Source organism: Phaenicophaeus curvirostris, chromosome 3 (genome assembly GCF_032191515.1).
Source record: "Phaenicophaeus curvirostris isolate KB17595 chromosome 3, BPBGC_Pcur_1.0, whole genome shotgun sequence".
Classification (NCBI taxonomy): domain Eukaryota; kingdom Metazoa; phylum Chordata; class Aves; order Cuculiformes; family Cuculidae; genus Phaenicophaeus; species Phaenicophaeus curvirostris.
The window spans coordinates 51,009,902-51,022,890 of record NC_091394.1 but is presented as its reverse complement, the minus strand read 5'-3'; the positions used below and the strand labels follow the sequence as shown (position 1 = coordinate 51,022,890).

General features: G+C 37.4%; 1 protein-coding gene across 11 annotated transcripts in view; it reads left to right on the top strand.

The window, feature by feature from the left end:
* ZNF521 (zinc finger protein 521) overlaps positions 1-12,989 on the top strand; it is a 231,687-nt gene that overhangs the window by 107,793 nt on the left and 110,905 nt on the right. For 10 of the 11 annotated variants that reach the window (XM_069853997.1, XM_069853996.1, XM_069853993.1 and 7 more), the window contains one exon: positions 6,197-6,281. In XM_069853997.1, coding sequence (XP_069710098.1) covers positions 6,197-6,281 — 85 coding nt within the window. The remainder of the gene's footprint in view (positions 1-6,196; positions 6,282-12,989) is intronic. The other variant, XM_069853994.1, reaches the window with a different exon arrangement.

The window sequence follows — 12,989 nt, the reverse complement described above, 5'->3', positions numbered from 1 at the left end:
TCAAAAAAAATGCAAGATGACAGTGCCCCATAAGCATGATAAATAGCTAACTATGCAGTGAAACTGGCTAACATATGCTTAGGGTTTTTAGAGCTTAAGGTTGACAAAATAAGCATCCAGGAAGGTAGAAAAGAAATCCTCAATTAAGGTACTGTCAAAAATAATCTGAGCTATGATGAAAAATAGCTAAATGGACAAATAAGCTGGGACTGTGATTGCTCTTGTGTCTCGTGTAGGACCAAACACACTGCAAGCCCTTAATAATATAATGATATAAAACATCAGCTGGCAGCATGAGGGGTTAGCAGTGGCAAGGTGCTGTATTAGTGTGCAAGTTTTAACATGGTTTTGCATATGATTTGTTGGAAGCTATTCACTTTTGTCTTGTTGGGTTACTTTCATGCTGACATGCTAACAGGTTGAATTAGCTCCACCATGGATTTAGCATGAAGAGACTGTGATTGAGTGTTTGGTCTTGAAGAAAGGGAATTTGAGTATGTGTGAGATGTGGCAGAGCTTTTTTTTTGGCAGCAGCAGGTTGTCTTAGCTGTGTCATTGGTCCATGCCCTTGGTCTGTGGTGAAATTTGAGTGGAAAAGGCCTTGAAAGTCCCCTTTACTGGTGTGACAAAGGTAAACAGTGTACCTAGTTGTACACAGAAGGTTATTGTTGGGTTAAGAGGTACACATCAAAGCCATTTTGGGTAGTGCATGCAAGAGAGGTCTGAAAGGAGTGTAGAATAAACCAGGGATACCTGCAAGCCTGTATGCAAGAGGGAAAATGTAGACGCAGTGTGTGAGAAACTACAAGACATATTTTTGGTTACCTCTCATATAAGAAACAAGTATTTATTTAAAAGCAGAGATACAGGAGATCTACAAATGGCATGTGTATGTAATCAAGGAAACCAATATTGTTGAAAAATGCTTCATCATGGAACTTGTGGCATATCCTCCCCATGGATAAAAATGAAGTATAGACTAGGTATAATGTAATAGAATATAGTATACAAAAAGTGACTTACAATCACAGAAAAAAAATCCATCCCAAAATTCTCAGAGAAAGGCATTGAGGATAAAAAGAAACATTAGGCAGATAAATTTACAGTCTTTTAAGAAGAGATATCAACAGCTTGGAAAAGGCTACTAAACAGACATTTAACAGGGAATGAAAGGATTGTGCATGAAATTACTGGTTTGTGAGTTTGATTTAAACAGTGAGGAACACAAGAGAAAGTCTAATCAAAGACATGATAGAAGAACACCTAGAAAGTCTGGATTTAATGAAGGATGGAGGGCAAAGATTCACGAAGGAAGAATCATGCTTAAAATTTTCAATACAGAGTATTTTGAGAGAATAGCCACAAGTGCTGACAGAGAAGCCTATAAACATGATTTACCAGGATTTTAGCAAAGCTTTTGAAATGTTATAGCACAGAAGACTAATCTTTTAGGTGAATAAGTATGGCATAGGGAGAGATACTTTGATTAAAAAAGAAAAGAAACATTAGCTTGGGTATGGAAAGCAAAGGAGTGTTGTGAATTGAAGCAGGTTAGGTTGGAGGGATGTGAATAAAGGAAAGCTTAAAGAATCATTATTTGCACCAATTTTGTTGAGTTTATGCAGCATACTAGAAGTTTGGAAGAAAGAATAAGTAGTAAGGTGATAAAATCCCCTGGTAGTACAAAAGTGGGGAAACGTCAGAACAAAATAGGCAGGTGATAAAATTCTGAATTACTTTGACAAGTAGGTGGAGCATGGGCAGGTAAGTAGCGCATGCAGTTCATTCAGACAGTCACAGTTAACAGAGGGCTACATAGAAGGATCTTCTGCATACTTCTGAAGTGCCTCTGAATAGAACTGTAAATCTCCTAGCTGAATGCTTATTAGTTGTTTTACTTTGTTCGTACAAGCAAATAAATTTCTGGACACAGAACTGATGTACCAATTGAAAGACCATCTTCTTGGGCCGTTTATAAAAGTAATAAAGCCTCATTTTACATAGCATGGACACTTAGGACACCTTTATAGAAAGGAAATTCTGAAAACTGTGAAGACACAAGTGAGGATCAGGACATTAATTAAAGGTCTGGGTGACATTAATTATTCAAAAGGTTAGAAAGACACATGCATATGCTCCTCATGGATTGAAAGCCCAATCCAAAGTTCATTAAATGTAGTCACAGAGCACCTTTGCATGCTGGAAGGCTTTGAATTCATTCTGAAAACAGGAATACAAGAAACAACCAGATTGCTCAGTGTTCTTGTGAGACACTTTGTCCAAGCAGCTACTGTTCGCGAGCAATTTTGAATGGCTCCAGGAATGACCTGGGCCTCAGATTTATGTTCAGCATGTAGGAAACAAATTGACACTTAGGTTAAGAGAAGAGGGTCTGGTAAAGGATTGTGGGCATATTTATTGAAGAGTTTTATGAGAAGACAAGGACAGAATAATATAAGAAATAAAAGGAAAAGTTTAAACCACTTTCTCAATCCCACCTGATAAGGTATGTGTCGCTCTCCTCTGGTACAAATTTTTGGAAGTTTTGCAGCAAGTCATATTTCAGGGTGCAGTATGGTTTCTCCAGCTGCCACAGTGGTCTTTCCCACATCCATATGGAAGTGCACTGGTAAAGGTCTTCTGCAGCCCACCTTTGCTGATATGAAATTACTCTGCACCATGAAATGTGAATCAGCATGTTTCCTTGTTTGGAGGGGAGAATGGGAATGTTGTCATGTTTCTGTCTCTCACAGGAGGCTGACAGTTGTCCTCTGGGAAATGCAGCAGTGGCAGTTTATGGCATGAGTACCTCCCGCTGTCTACCCTTCATATTTTTGTGGAGCTGATATGCCCTAGCTCTGAGCTGGAGCAGTAAGGCCTGGGTGCCCGCTCTGTGCTGCCGAGTCCTCTCTAGGCACAGGTGACTCAGGCAGGGTTCTTCACTGCAAACAGTTGCAGCAAGGCAAGACAAGGTTGGCTCTCACAGCCCTGTGCTTCCTTATCTATGGAGCCATCCTGCATTGCAGAGGACTGGAAACACTTGGGAGAATTCAGATGCCTCCTTGAGTCACAGCCTTTTTTTTTTTTTTTTTTTTATTTCTGTCCTGTGCTACACAAGTGCCGCAAGTTTTCCTTCCCAGCTCTCCAGGCAAGGGACATGGAATTACAATGCCCCAGGGCTCATTTCTGTTTTATTCCACTAAGTTTCCCTTTTGTGGGAACACAGTGAGGAGGGGCTGGGTCTCCCCCTAGATTTCCCCAGTAGGGAATTGGGACCAGCCATGAAGCACATCAGGACCTCAGAACTCCTGTGAGCAGTTATGATTCCCGTGGTTCTGATGAAGCTTGAGAGAATAATGTGTAATTTGCAATGAAAAAGTACTTCATTAGAATGCAAAACATATGGAAATAAGTATGTGGGGTTTGTTCAGCATGGTGTCAAAACGACAAGGTTTGATCACTTTGAAAATCTAAGAGTAAATGGAATTTACTGAGTTTGCTTTTAAAATAAAAACTTAACCATGCACGAGTTTAGACACTTTGAGGTGACTGTGTGTTGAGCTAATAAAAGTTGATGTCAACATTTTAGAATATGTTTGGAAACAAAAAAGAACCAGTGTTTGATCAAGCAGCAGTCACAAAAACATTCTTCCTTTCGTGATAAAAAGAAAACCTCTGTGTGTTATTCTGCAAATATGTCAGATCATTTTGAAGAGGCTAGTAAGTGCTAGTAAATTATTATTTTTTGTTGTTGTCAAATGAGTTTATTTTTTGGCATTAGACTTCAAAAAAAACCCCAACCTTTGTATATGTTGTCATTATGTACATCAGTCATAATTTTGCCGACAATTCTTGACATGCTCTTTGCGTTACTGTGCTAACAAGAGAAAAGACCAGCCATTAAGTTTATGTTTCTTTGTTGTTGAACAAAGTCACATATCAGGAATAATGCTAGGGGTATGCTAATAAACAATATATAGTGCCAGTCATCAGGGAGTAAGAAATATTTTCTAACTAGTTCTAAAGGGAAACAATGTTTTAAAAAAAGGGATAGTGATTTTTATTTATGCAATATTGTTGTTCTATATGTCAGCATCAAAAAGCATCTTGTAAAGAGCTTAGCATAATAAATCTTTGATCGTGACTGTCATTATTTAGAGGTCTTCGATAGACCTAGATGTAGTGGAGTAAGGTTAAAATTACCCACATACAACAGGAAATCCTTAGACTGAATCTGAATACCTACCAATGCTACCAGTATTGTCACAACAACAAAAGAGAGAAAAAGTGTTTTATCTTTCAAAACAGCAGCCTTTACAAATTGTGACTGTAAAACTAAGTCAAAACATATTTGTTTTCTGGGTATCCATTGCTTTTGTTTGTCTACATAAGGATTTAACTTGGTTATGTGCTAGAAAACTAAAGTTGATTTAAATGAAAATCAGCAAAAAAAGGCTTATGATTGTTTCCACTGAGAAGTGACACAACACATTTTGTTATTGTCATCAAGAAAATTGAAATAGCCACTGTGTGTGAGAAGCAATGGGAGATTTGTGTAGAGGAGCCCACAGGAACACTTAATTTCAGTATTTACTTTGGTTAGTCACTAATTTTTCAGTTAACTTGGTAAGACAAAATGACATATGTTTAAAAATTTGTTATGTTCCTGCCTACAGGCTTGATGCAGAAAGATACTTAATGGATAGACACTTTATCTGTCTGGGACAGAGCATCTAAATTTAGATGCTAACAACAAATCCAGCATGTCTTTAATAATGTTTGGAGTCAGGGAAAAAAACTTTTATTTTAATATAATCGATAATACCAGTTGCACAACGTTCTTTAGAAGTTAAATGTAAACAAAACAGGCTGTATTTTTAATGCACCCTTTCCAGTGAACCCTGCTTCTTCCCCTACTAATATATGTGAAATCTGAGGTTTTCTACATCTGTGCTAGCTTTTTGTAACTTCACATTCTTTAAAATATATGTAGTTTGTTGTTTGTTTGTTTTTTTTTTCTTTTTGCTGATGTAGGCAAGGTTTCTGTGGCTGTACAGAAAGATAGGTGCCTCTGGAGTTACTGCCTTGATGTAGCAGTTCAGGGCTTAGCTTGCCTTCATCATATCTTCAAAACAACAATTGAGCTCTCCAGGATTGTTATCCTTAGGAGTTGAGTCCTTGATACTACAATTATGCAGTTGAATAATTTTATGAATCTGACTTGTCTCATTAGATGGCTGGATAACTGCAGTTTTATGGTGAAAACCCAAAATCTTACTTTTGAATGTACCCTTTGTTTTCCCTTTTAAAGCAGTGCTTTCCAATATCAAATATCTAGCCAATTGAGGTCAAGAAATATAATAAGACAAAATACAATTACATTCTTAGGACATTGAAATGTCTTGGACAGGTGCTATACTACGTAGAAAAGTGAAATAGCAGATCTCTTTTGAGAGATACTGAGACACAATAGAAAAACTTTTCCAGTACACGAAAGAGAGCAGAGTAATATATTTTGTTGTTTATAATGAATTTGTTCTGTATAGACCATGTTTTTTAAGTACATCAGGCCCAATCTAATGTGGCCAGAAGGATTGCTCTCCAGCTAGTTTCCAGCCAGCCTTTCCAATTTTAGTGTAGGCTTGCCAGTAGGTATTGAAGCAACTGCCCAGATACAGTAACCACTTGTTGAGACTAGCAGGGATTTTTCTCTCATTGAAAGATGGCAACTTGATGGACCGTTTAAGTTGGAAGGTGCAGAGGAGATTTTGCAGCCTGGTTGTGAATCAGGGAAAACATTTCTGATTTCTGTGTTCTGTTCCTGGCTTCTCCCCTGTTTTCTAGTGGGGCTAATCCATTGGTATTGAAGGACTCGCACTGATTTCAGCATTGTTTGGATCACGTCCCACTTACCCTCACTGAATTTTCCTTCCCTGAGTATAAAGCTGGTGTTTTAGCTGTACAGGTCAGTCGATGAAGTTAGGAAGCTGAAAAAAGACAATCTACAGTTCCAGGAAACTCAGATAAAAGATACAACAGAACTACAGAGTGTTATTTTTTAATATTAATAATTAAGCTGTAATGAAAACACTGCTGGAGAGCTTTAAATGACCACTTTGAACTCAGTATTTTGAGTTACAATGAAATGGTTCCAATTACATGTTTCAGTAAATTTTATCTACCCTTATTTCTTTAGAAGAAGACCTACCAGTGCATCAAATGTCAGATGGTTTTCTACAATGAATGGGATATCCAAGTTCATGTTGCAAACCACATGATTGGTAAGTGAAGCACTAAAACTTCTCACAGACAGACATTTCTCTTACTCATGGTCATCATTGCCTCTAAAATTAAACAGAGTTAAGGAGAAATTAATTGTGCATCCATCAATGATTAACCTAGGCATGATTGATTTTTTTATTCATATTATTAGACTTGATAAAGCATTAGCATATTTTATTTTCTGCAAGGGCTAGTTTAGACTTCTGCAGAGAATTATATATCCACTGCCAGTCAAAACACAGGTGATTAGCAAATTAAACTTCTAATCATTTTTGCATTATTGAAAACAAACTAACAGGAATGGTTAATGAACTGGATGTTAGCTTTCCATAGAGTTTTAGACAGGTTTTAATTTCAGAAGTTATTATGGTAATGACACTACTGTGTACTTCTCAAGCACCTTGGTACCAAAATCAAAACTGGTGAGTTTTTGTCATTAGGAAACATAAATAATTCAAATGGCCATAAAATAGTATTGTTTGTTGTGTTTGAGCAGTCTGGAAAAAAATCCTGAGTGTATCTGTATACAATTAAATGCTATCATTTATCTGAAAAAGTAAGGAATCTGTTCTTTAAGGTACAAGCATTTTAAAAAGTCTTTTAGGATTCCTGAATCCAAGCCTGGCTTGATGTTTATAAGGCTGTTACAGTTGTAAATTGGAATAAAACAAAAGCTGCTTTTTCTTTGATATTCATATTTTCCTATTATGTGCTTATTCCCTTAGGATTACCCATAATGTTTTCAATTTGGTAACCACTCAGTAATAGCACTAAGAGTTCTATCAGCCAATTAAATTTATCAAGCACATCATTTGCCTGCTAATAAGATAACATTGCCAGTGTTGTCTCATTTTTTTTAGCCCCTTTTCCAAATTTCACATTGCAAGACAGAGATGGGTACCATTGATTTTATATTCCTGCTTCCCTTATGCTGTTTTCCTTGCTATAATAACAGAAAAGCCTGTAAAGCACAAACCAAATGATATGAGTACAAGCCAGTAATTACATATTCAACAGAAGATAGTTTGCTGGGGATTTTTTCATTTTATAACTTAAAAAGACTTAGTTTGATGCTCGAGTTTTTTGGTTGGTTTTTTTTTTCAAGTTAACATACAGATTTCTTCCATAAACACTAGTAATTTGGCTGCACCGTAAAAGGAAGTTACCTGCTGAAACTTAATAGCCCATTTTTCTGGGTATTTTATTAATAAGTTTTAATACATTTAGAGCATGAACATTTTATATACTTTTCATAAAAATGGATAAACATAAATTTTAAGTTGGTTTTGTAAAGGAGCAGAGCATTTTGCCTGTTGGATTAAGCCTCAGTTTTTATATTTTGTGTCTTCGGGGAGGAGAGAATTTGAAATATTTCACAGTATCTAGTCTGGGTCAATAACATGGAATTTAAAAGTAGGTTATTGCCAACAATAGAACCCACTATTTCTGTTGTTTTCTTTGAATCCAGTGTTTGACATGTTCTTAGTCGTAGCATATAGTGACACTGAAACATTACAGGGAATATGAGCATTGTGGGTAAGGGACAATGCTGGAATGATGGAGTGGTGTGTTTGCTTGCCCGGGTGCCTCATATTTTCTGAATAGGAGCCTCCTTTCTTCATGATATTTTCTTTTTTTTTTCTCCGTCTTCTGGATTAGTTTTAATAAAGGGTCAGAATGGGAGGTAAAGGAGAGAGTCAGTAAAGCAGGACAAATCCAGTTAGCTTGCTTCAGCCTGTAGTTCTGAAAAGACTAAGATCTCTTAAACTGAGCTAATAACTGCCTATGTTCTATTTCTAAAAGCTGGATGAGGTTGAATGAGAAAGGCGAATCTTTTAAAAATATTTAATTGTTTTGTCTCTGTTGTATCTAATCATGCATGATATTGCTTCATGACATAACCATAGTGACACAGATTTAAACGTGCTTAATATAAAATCTTCCCAGTGAAATAAAGAAGGAGCTTGCAAAACATGCAGGGAGATTTGCTGGTCGTGCTTGTGGTAATCTGTGTTCAGTGAAAGATTCTTATCTGCACTGCCAGACTTAACAGTGCAGCTCCTAATGATGTAGCCTCGATTAAGAAAATGCAAGGGGATTTTGTGTTGGAGTGGAGTGAAAGGAATATCAACGTTCTGGAGAGTTTTGAATGTGACCTCAGAATCGAAGCACAGGGAAAAATAATTTCTGATCTCCTATTCTGTTAGCCTTCTCACCACTAATTGGATTTTTCCTTAGCTATCTTTCTAATTTCCCTCACCCTCCTCCCCTTTAATTTATATCATTGTTCACAGGGCTTTTTCCAAGACCACATTCTGCCTAGAGAGAAAGGTTCAAGGGGTGATATCAAGCTATTTAAAACTGGCCTTAGTTTGTGTGTCTGTAGATAGGCTTATAATGTTCATATATAATACAGAAAACATGCACACAAACACATTTTTGTGGATATAGATATGTGCAACCCATATATATGCCCATAGATATCTGTGTGCATATCAATATGTAGATTGAAAAACGTATTAGATTAAACACTTAAGTGAATATTGACTTGTTGACACAGCAGATTTACCAAACAAAAACCCCTGGTTTACTAAAGTCGTTGGTCCCTTCTTTTTTTTACATGTACCTAACAAAATACATCTGTCTGCCTGCTTTCCCAGTAGGAGACTGGCAGAACAAGATGTAGTGTCTTCGCTTCTCTGGGGAGGGGAAACTGAGAAAGCTTCAGGAAGAGAGAGAGAGAGAGAGGTAGATAAAGAATTACTTTAAATGCAAGAGAGAGGGAAAGCAATCTGGGAAGGCAGGCGTTAAAAGTCAAACAGCGTGATAATGCCTAGATCAAATGTAGGGGCAATAAATATCTTTACAGACATCATCACACAATCTCAGGAACTGTTATTTCCTCTAATAGTAAAATGCTCACATTATCTGTGTTGCGGTTATTGATGGATGTAGTGCCTTCTTACCTGAAGGAATCCATAACCAGAATTCAGGGAAAAGAAAAAAGGGAAGGCAGCTGGGACATGGGACAAACAAGAAGGTAGAAAGGCATCTGCCAAACTCCACTCAGGAATAGGTAGGAACCACTGACAGAGATGCATGCTCAGCCAGCTGAGGAGAACAGCTGCTACTCACCATCTTTTTAGCAGTGTGAGAGCCTAGAAAGTTGATTGTGTCCCACCTAATTACTGTGCCTCTAGAAAACTATCCCAGGATGTAAACTGAGTTCATGTTGCTAACATCCATAGAGAGAAGTTGCATTATGGAAGGTCAGTGAGGCAAAGATATGTTTCTAAAATCCCAGTGTGAAACTTAGACTTTTAAATAAGGTAACTAGAATTACTTTGTTGGCCAAAATAGCTCCTCTGAGGGAAGGTATTTTTAGGTTGTGTATATGTGTGTGGTTTTGTCTAATCAAATATAATCTCAACTAGACATTTAGCAGGGGAAGAGGGATTAGAGGCTATTTGAAAAGCCTCTTACTCTTCTTTGTTAGGAGGGTATATAGTGTTTTTACAGATTTTATTATACATTTCAATCAATTCAACAAGAGGAATTATGCCACCTAATGGAAAATAAAATCTGCAGATGACCCAATGAAATGTAATCTTAAGTATCTTTGACAACAGTACAATTTGCATTCATTATTATACAAGTTATATTAAGAAGATGTCATGGGGTGGCTTTCCTCAGTAACTACACATTTATTACTTCTAGCACTTCCCATTTTAAAACTTTTCCTCAGTCTTTAATTGATCCTTCCCAACATCTTTGTGATGGGACAGGGTAATTGGCCTTTTCCATTGGATAGATGAGAACAAAGAAGTGAAGAAGTAGAATCCATTGCTTGTGTTATATGAGTGAAAGCTCAACAGTTGTGACTGCCAGATACGTCTGCACATACCTAGAAACTGTGCTTTGTCAAGCAATGTCCGTGTTTGCTTAAACTCCACACTGATTCAAGCTTAGGCTAGAGGATGCCAGAGGACAGAAAGCTAGGCAAACCATGAACTTTTTAAAATAGACCCTCTGTTTAGGCGTTGTTTTGGACCTAGACGTTAGCATGTGCTTTTGTTTGGATAATCATGAGGATGATTGTCAAATGAAAACGTGTTTGCCGATGTGCGTATTGAAATCTGTTGGTAAAACAATTTCTTAGCTTTTGAGTGGAAAAGGAGGAAATGTAAATCCAGCCACATTTCATATGGGTTTAGGGAGTGCTGGCAAACATGGTAATTCTTCAGCAGCCTTCTTTCCTTTACTTTTCCCTCCGAGTGGAATATGTAGCCTTTTTGCAGCTTGCTTTGAGAAAATTCTATTTCTGGGTGTATGATGTCTGTGGAAAAGAGAGAGGCTTTCTGGCATCCCTTTGTTTTGCTCACATAGTTTACAGTTGGCATTTGACCTGAGAGGGTGGAAAGAGAGTCTTGCCATTGTTTGTGTTCTGTTTGCTGCTCTCCAGTGCACCTCCTATTATTTTCCCTGTTATTTTAAGCAAACAAGATAAACACTTTTTTTTTTTCATCTACTGACTCCTTTACATCTTTGTTATCTGATGTGGTTCAGTGTAAATAGACTAAACAGTTGCAGTACCAGTTGCCTAGGATTTTGCACACATGCACATATGGGGTGGATCAGAACTGGGGAGTTTGGTTTAACTCAGAAAAGGAATAACTACATCCAAAAATATGAGTCTCAACAGCAGTAGTGTAAATTTGTAAGTACTCTGAGTAAAGTACTGTTAGGCATGAGATAATGTAAAGAGATGACATTGCCAAGAACTATTTATGAAGAGCTTAATTTTTTTCACTCTGATAATTCTTGACCAATAATTACCAGCTTCTAATTATCTATTTTAGTTAGAAAGAAATCTCTATCACTATGGAGGTTGGCATTGCAACTAGCGCATAAATCCCCAAAGAGGTAAATGTGTTCCAAACAGCCACAAACAACTGTCTCATGAAACATAGTGAGCAAATTGCAAGCCGCTGGCTGTGCACAACAGAGCAGCACATTTACCATTGAGGACTGATCAGGCTGACAAAGAGAATGATAAAAGGGGGAAACAACCACAATCTTTGTGGTTTGCTGCTACTTTTATTGATGGAGAGAGCAAGCCCCAGTGTCATAGCAAGAGCCACTGCCCCTCTGAAAAATCAAGCAGCAAAGGGAAAGGGTGTTACAGTCAGGATTCAGTGGCTTTTTCCAATAACACTTTTGAAGTTTTCTGTATAGGTCGTTTCTAATAAGTAAATAGCCTTTTCCTTTCCTTCACCTTTTCAATATCATGTATAAAATGCATTTTGTGAAGTCTGTTGTGGAAAGGAGGGGGAGCTGGGGAGCCTGGTTTTGAGGGGAGGATGTTGTGTAGCACTGAGTGAAGTAGCAGGTGTGAGGAGGGGGAGGAAATGAAGGGAAAGAAAGAAACCCGAGCATCGAAGTTAGGAAGCAAATGGGAAAACAGGATGAAGCAACCCTGCAGTTGACAAGAAGAATTATAGTTTAGACCAGCAAAATAAAGTCCCAAGTAAACAAATGTATACTAGAACAACTGTAATTTAAAAAGAAGAGTATATAGAAAGTGGGATCTAATATTTTAATTTCTCTGCAAAGAAATTTTACAGCTGTATTTTACAATAACAAGAGTATGTAACTATTAGATGATGTAAAGACACATTTTAGTGCAACTCATGATTTCTGATTTTTTCAGTGACAGTGATATAAGTTTATAATACGTATATATGCTTGTGTGTTGGGTGGATATGCATGTTTGCATTATGCATGTTTTAACTGCATGCATAATAAACCTATAAAAATAAATCATCTTATTTGCCTCACATTTGTGCATTGTACATTACGGTACGTGTGGAAAACATCACTGATGTCAGGACAAAGGAAATACCTCAGCTGGCTTACTAGGAACCCAGGAAAATTTTCATCTGGTGGTATTGGCATGTGGCGTTCACACATTCTGTTATTTGTCTAATGCCTGAGGTCATTAAAAAGCATGATTTTCCTTTCACCTATGCAGAAAGCTGTGCTGGGCAACTAATACTTGTTGCACCATGTTGACCTCAAGTAACAAGCCTTCAGAATGTCAATTTAATTGCTGTACAGTAAAACTGACGTTTTGAAGTGTCTCTTACATGAGGTTTAGGAGAAAAAGTATCCAAACATATGCATCTACACACTAGAGGAGAAAGGAGGTGAAGACTTCCTTTTGTTAGTCACCTTCCACTGATTCTTCAGCAGTAAGAAATGGAAATTGTTGCTTTATAATGAATCTTTTGGATGCCTGGGAATGTCATGTTTACAGGCAGAGCTGGTGAGAAGTTGTCTGAAAGTTAGAAGAAGCTTGGTGTCCTTGTCTGCAAAATGAGGAGATGTAATTGAAATACCCAGAAAAAGTAGCATTTGGTGTTACCTCTGAGAAAACGTAGGTTTATTTTGTGAAGAGCTGGGTTACAAAATAGGCAAAATCTGGGCTCTTTAATACTAACAGGAAGCTACTCTCCTGTGGGCAATGCTAGCTTATTTGAAAAGCCCATAAAGGGTTTCTGCATGGACCATACAAAAGGGATACTTTCTCTTTAATAGCCATCTGTACAGGAGAGATGAGAAGTGGGCCAGGTCATCTCTCCTCAGCTGTCATGATATTAACGTAGGTAATGGAGCAAGCTCTGTTCTGCTGGGTGTTGTTTTTTATA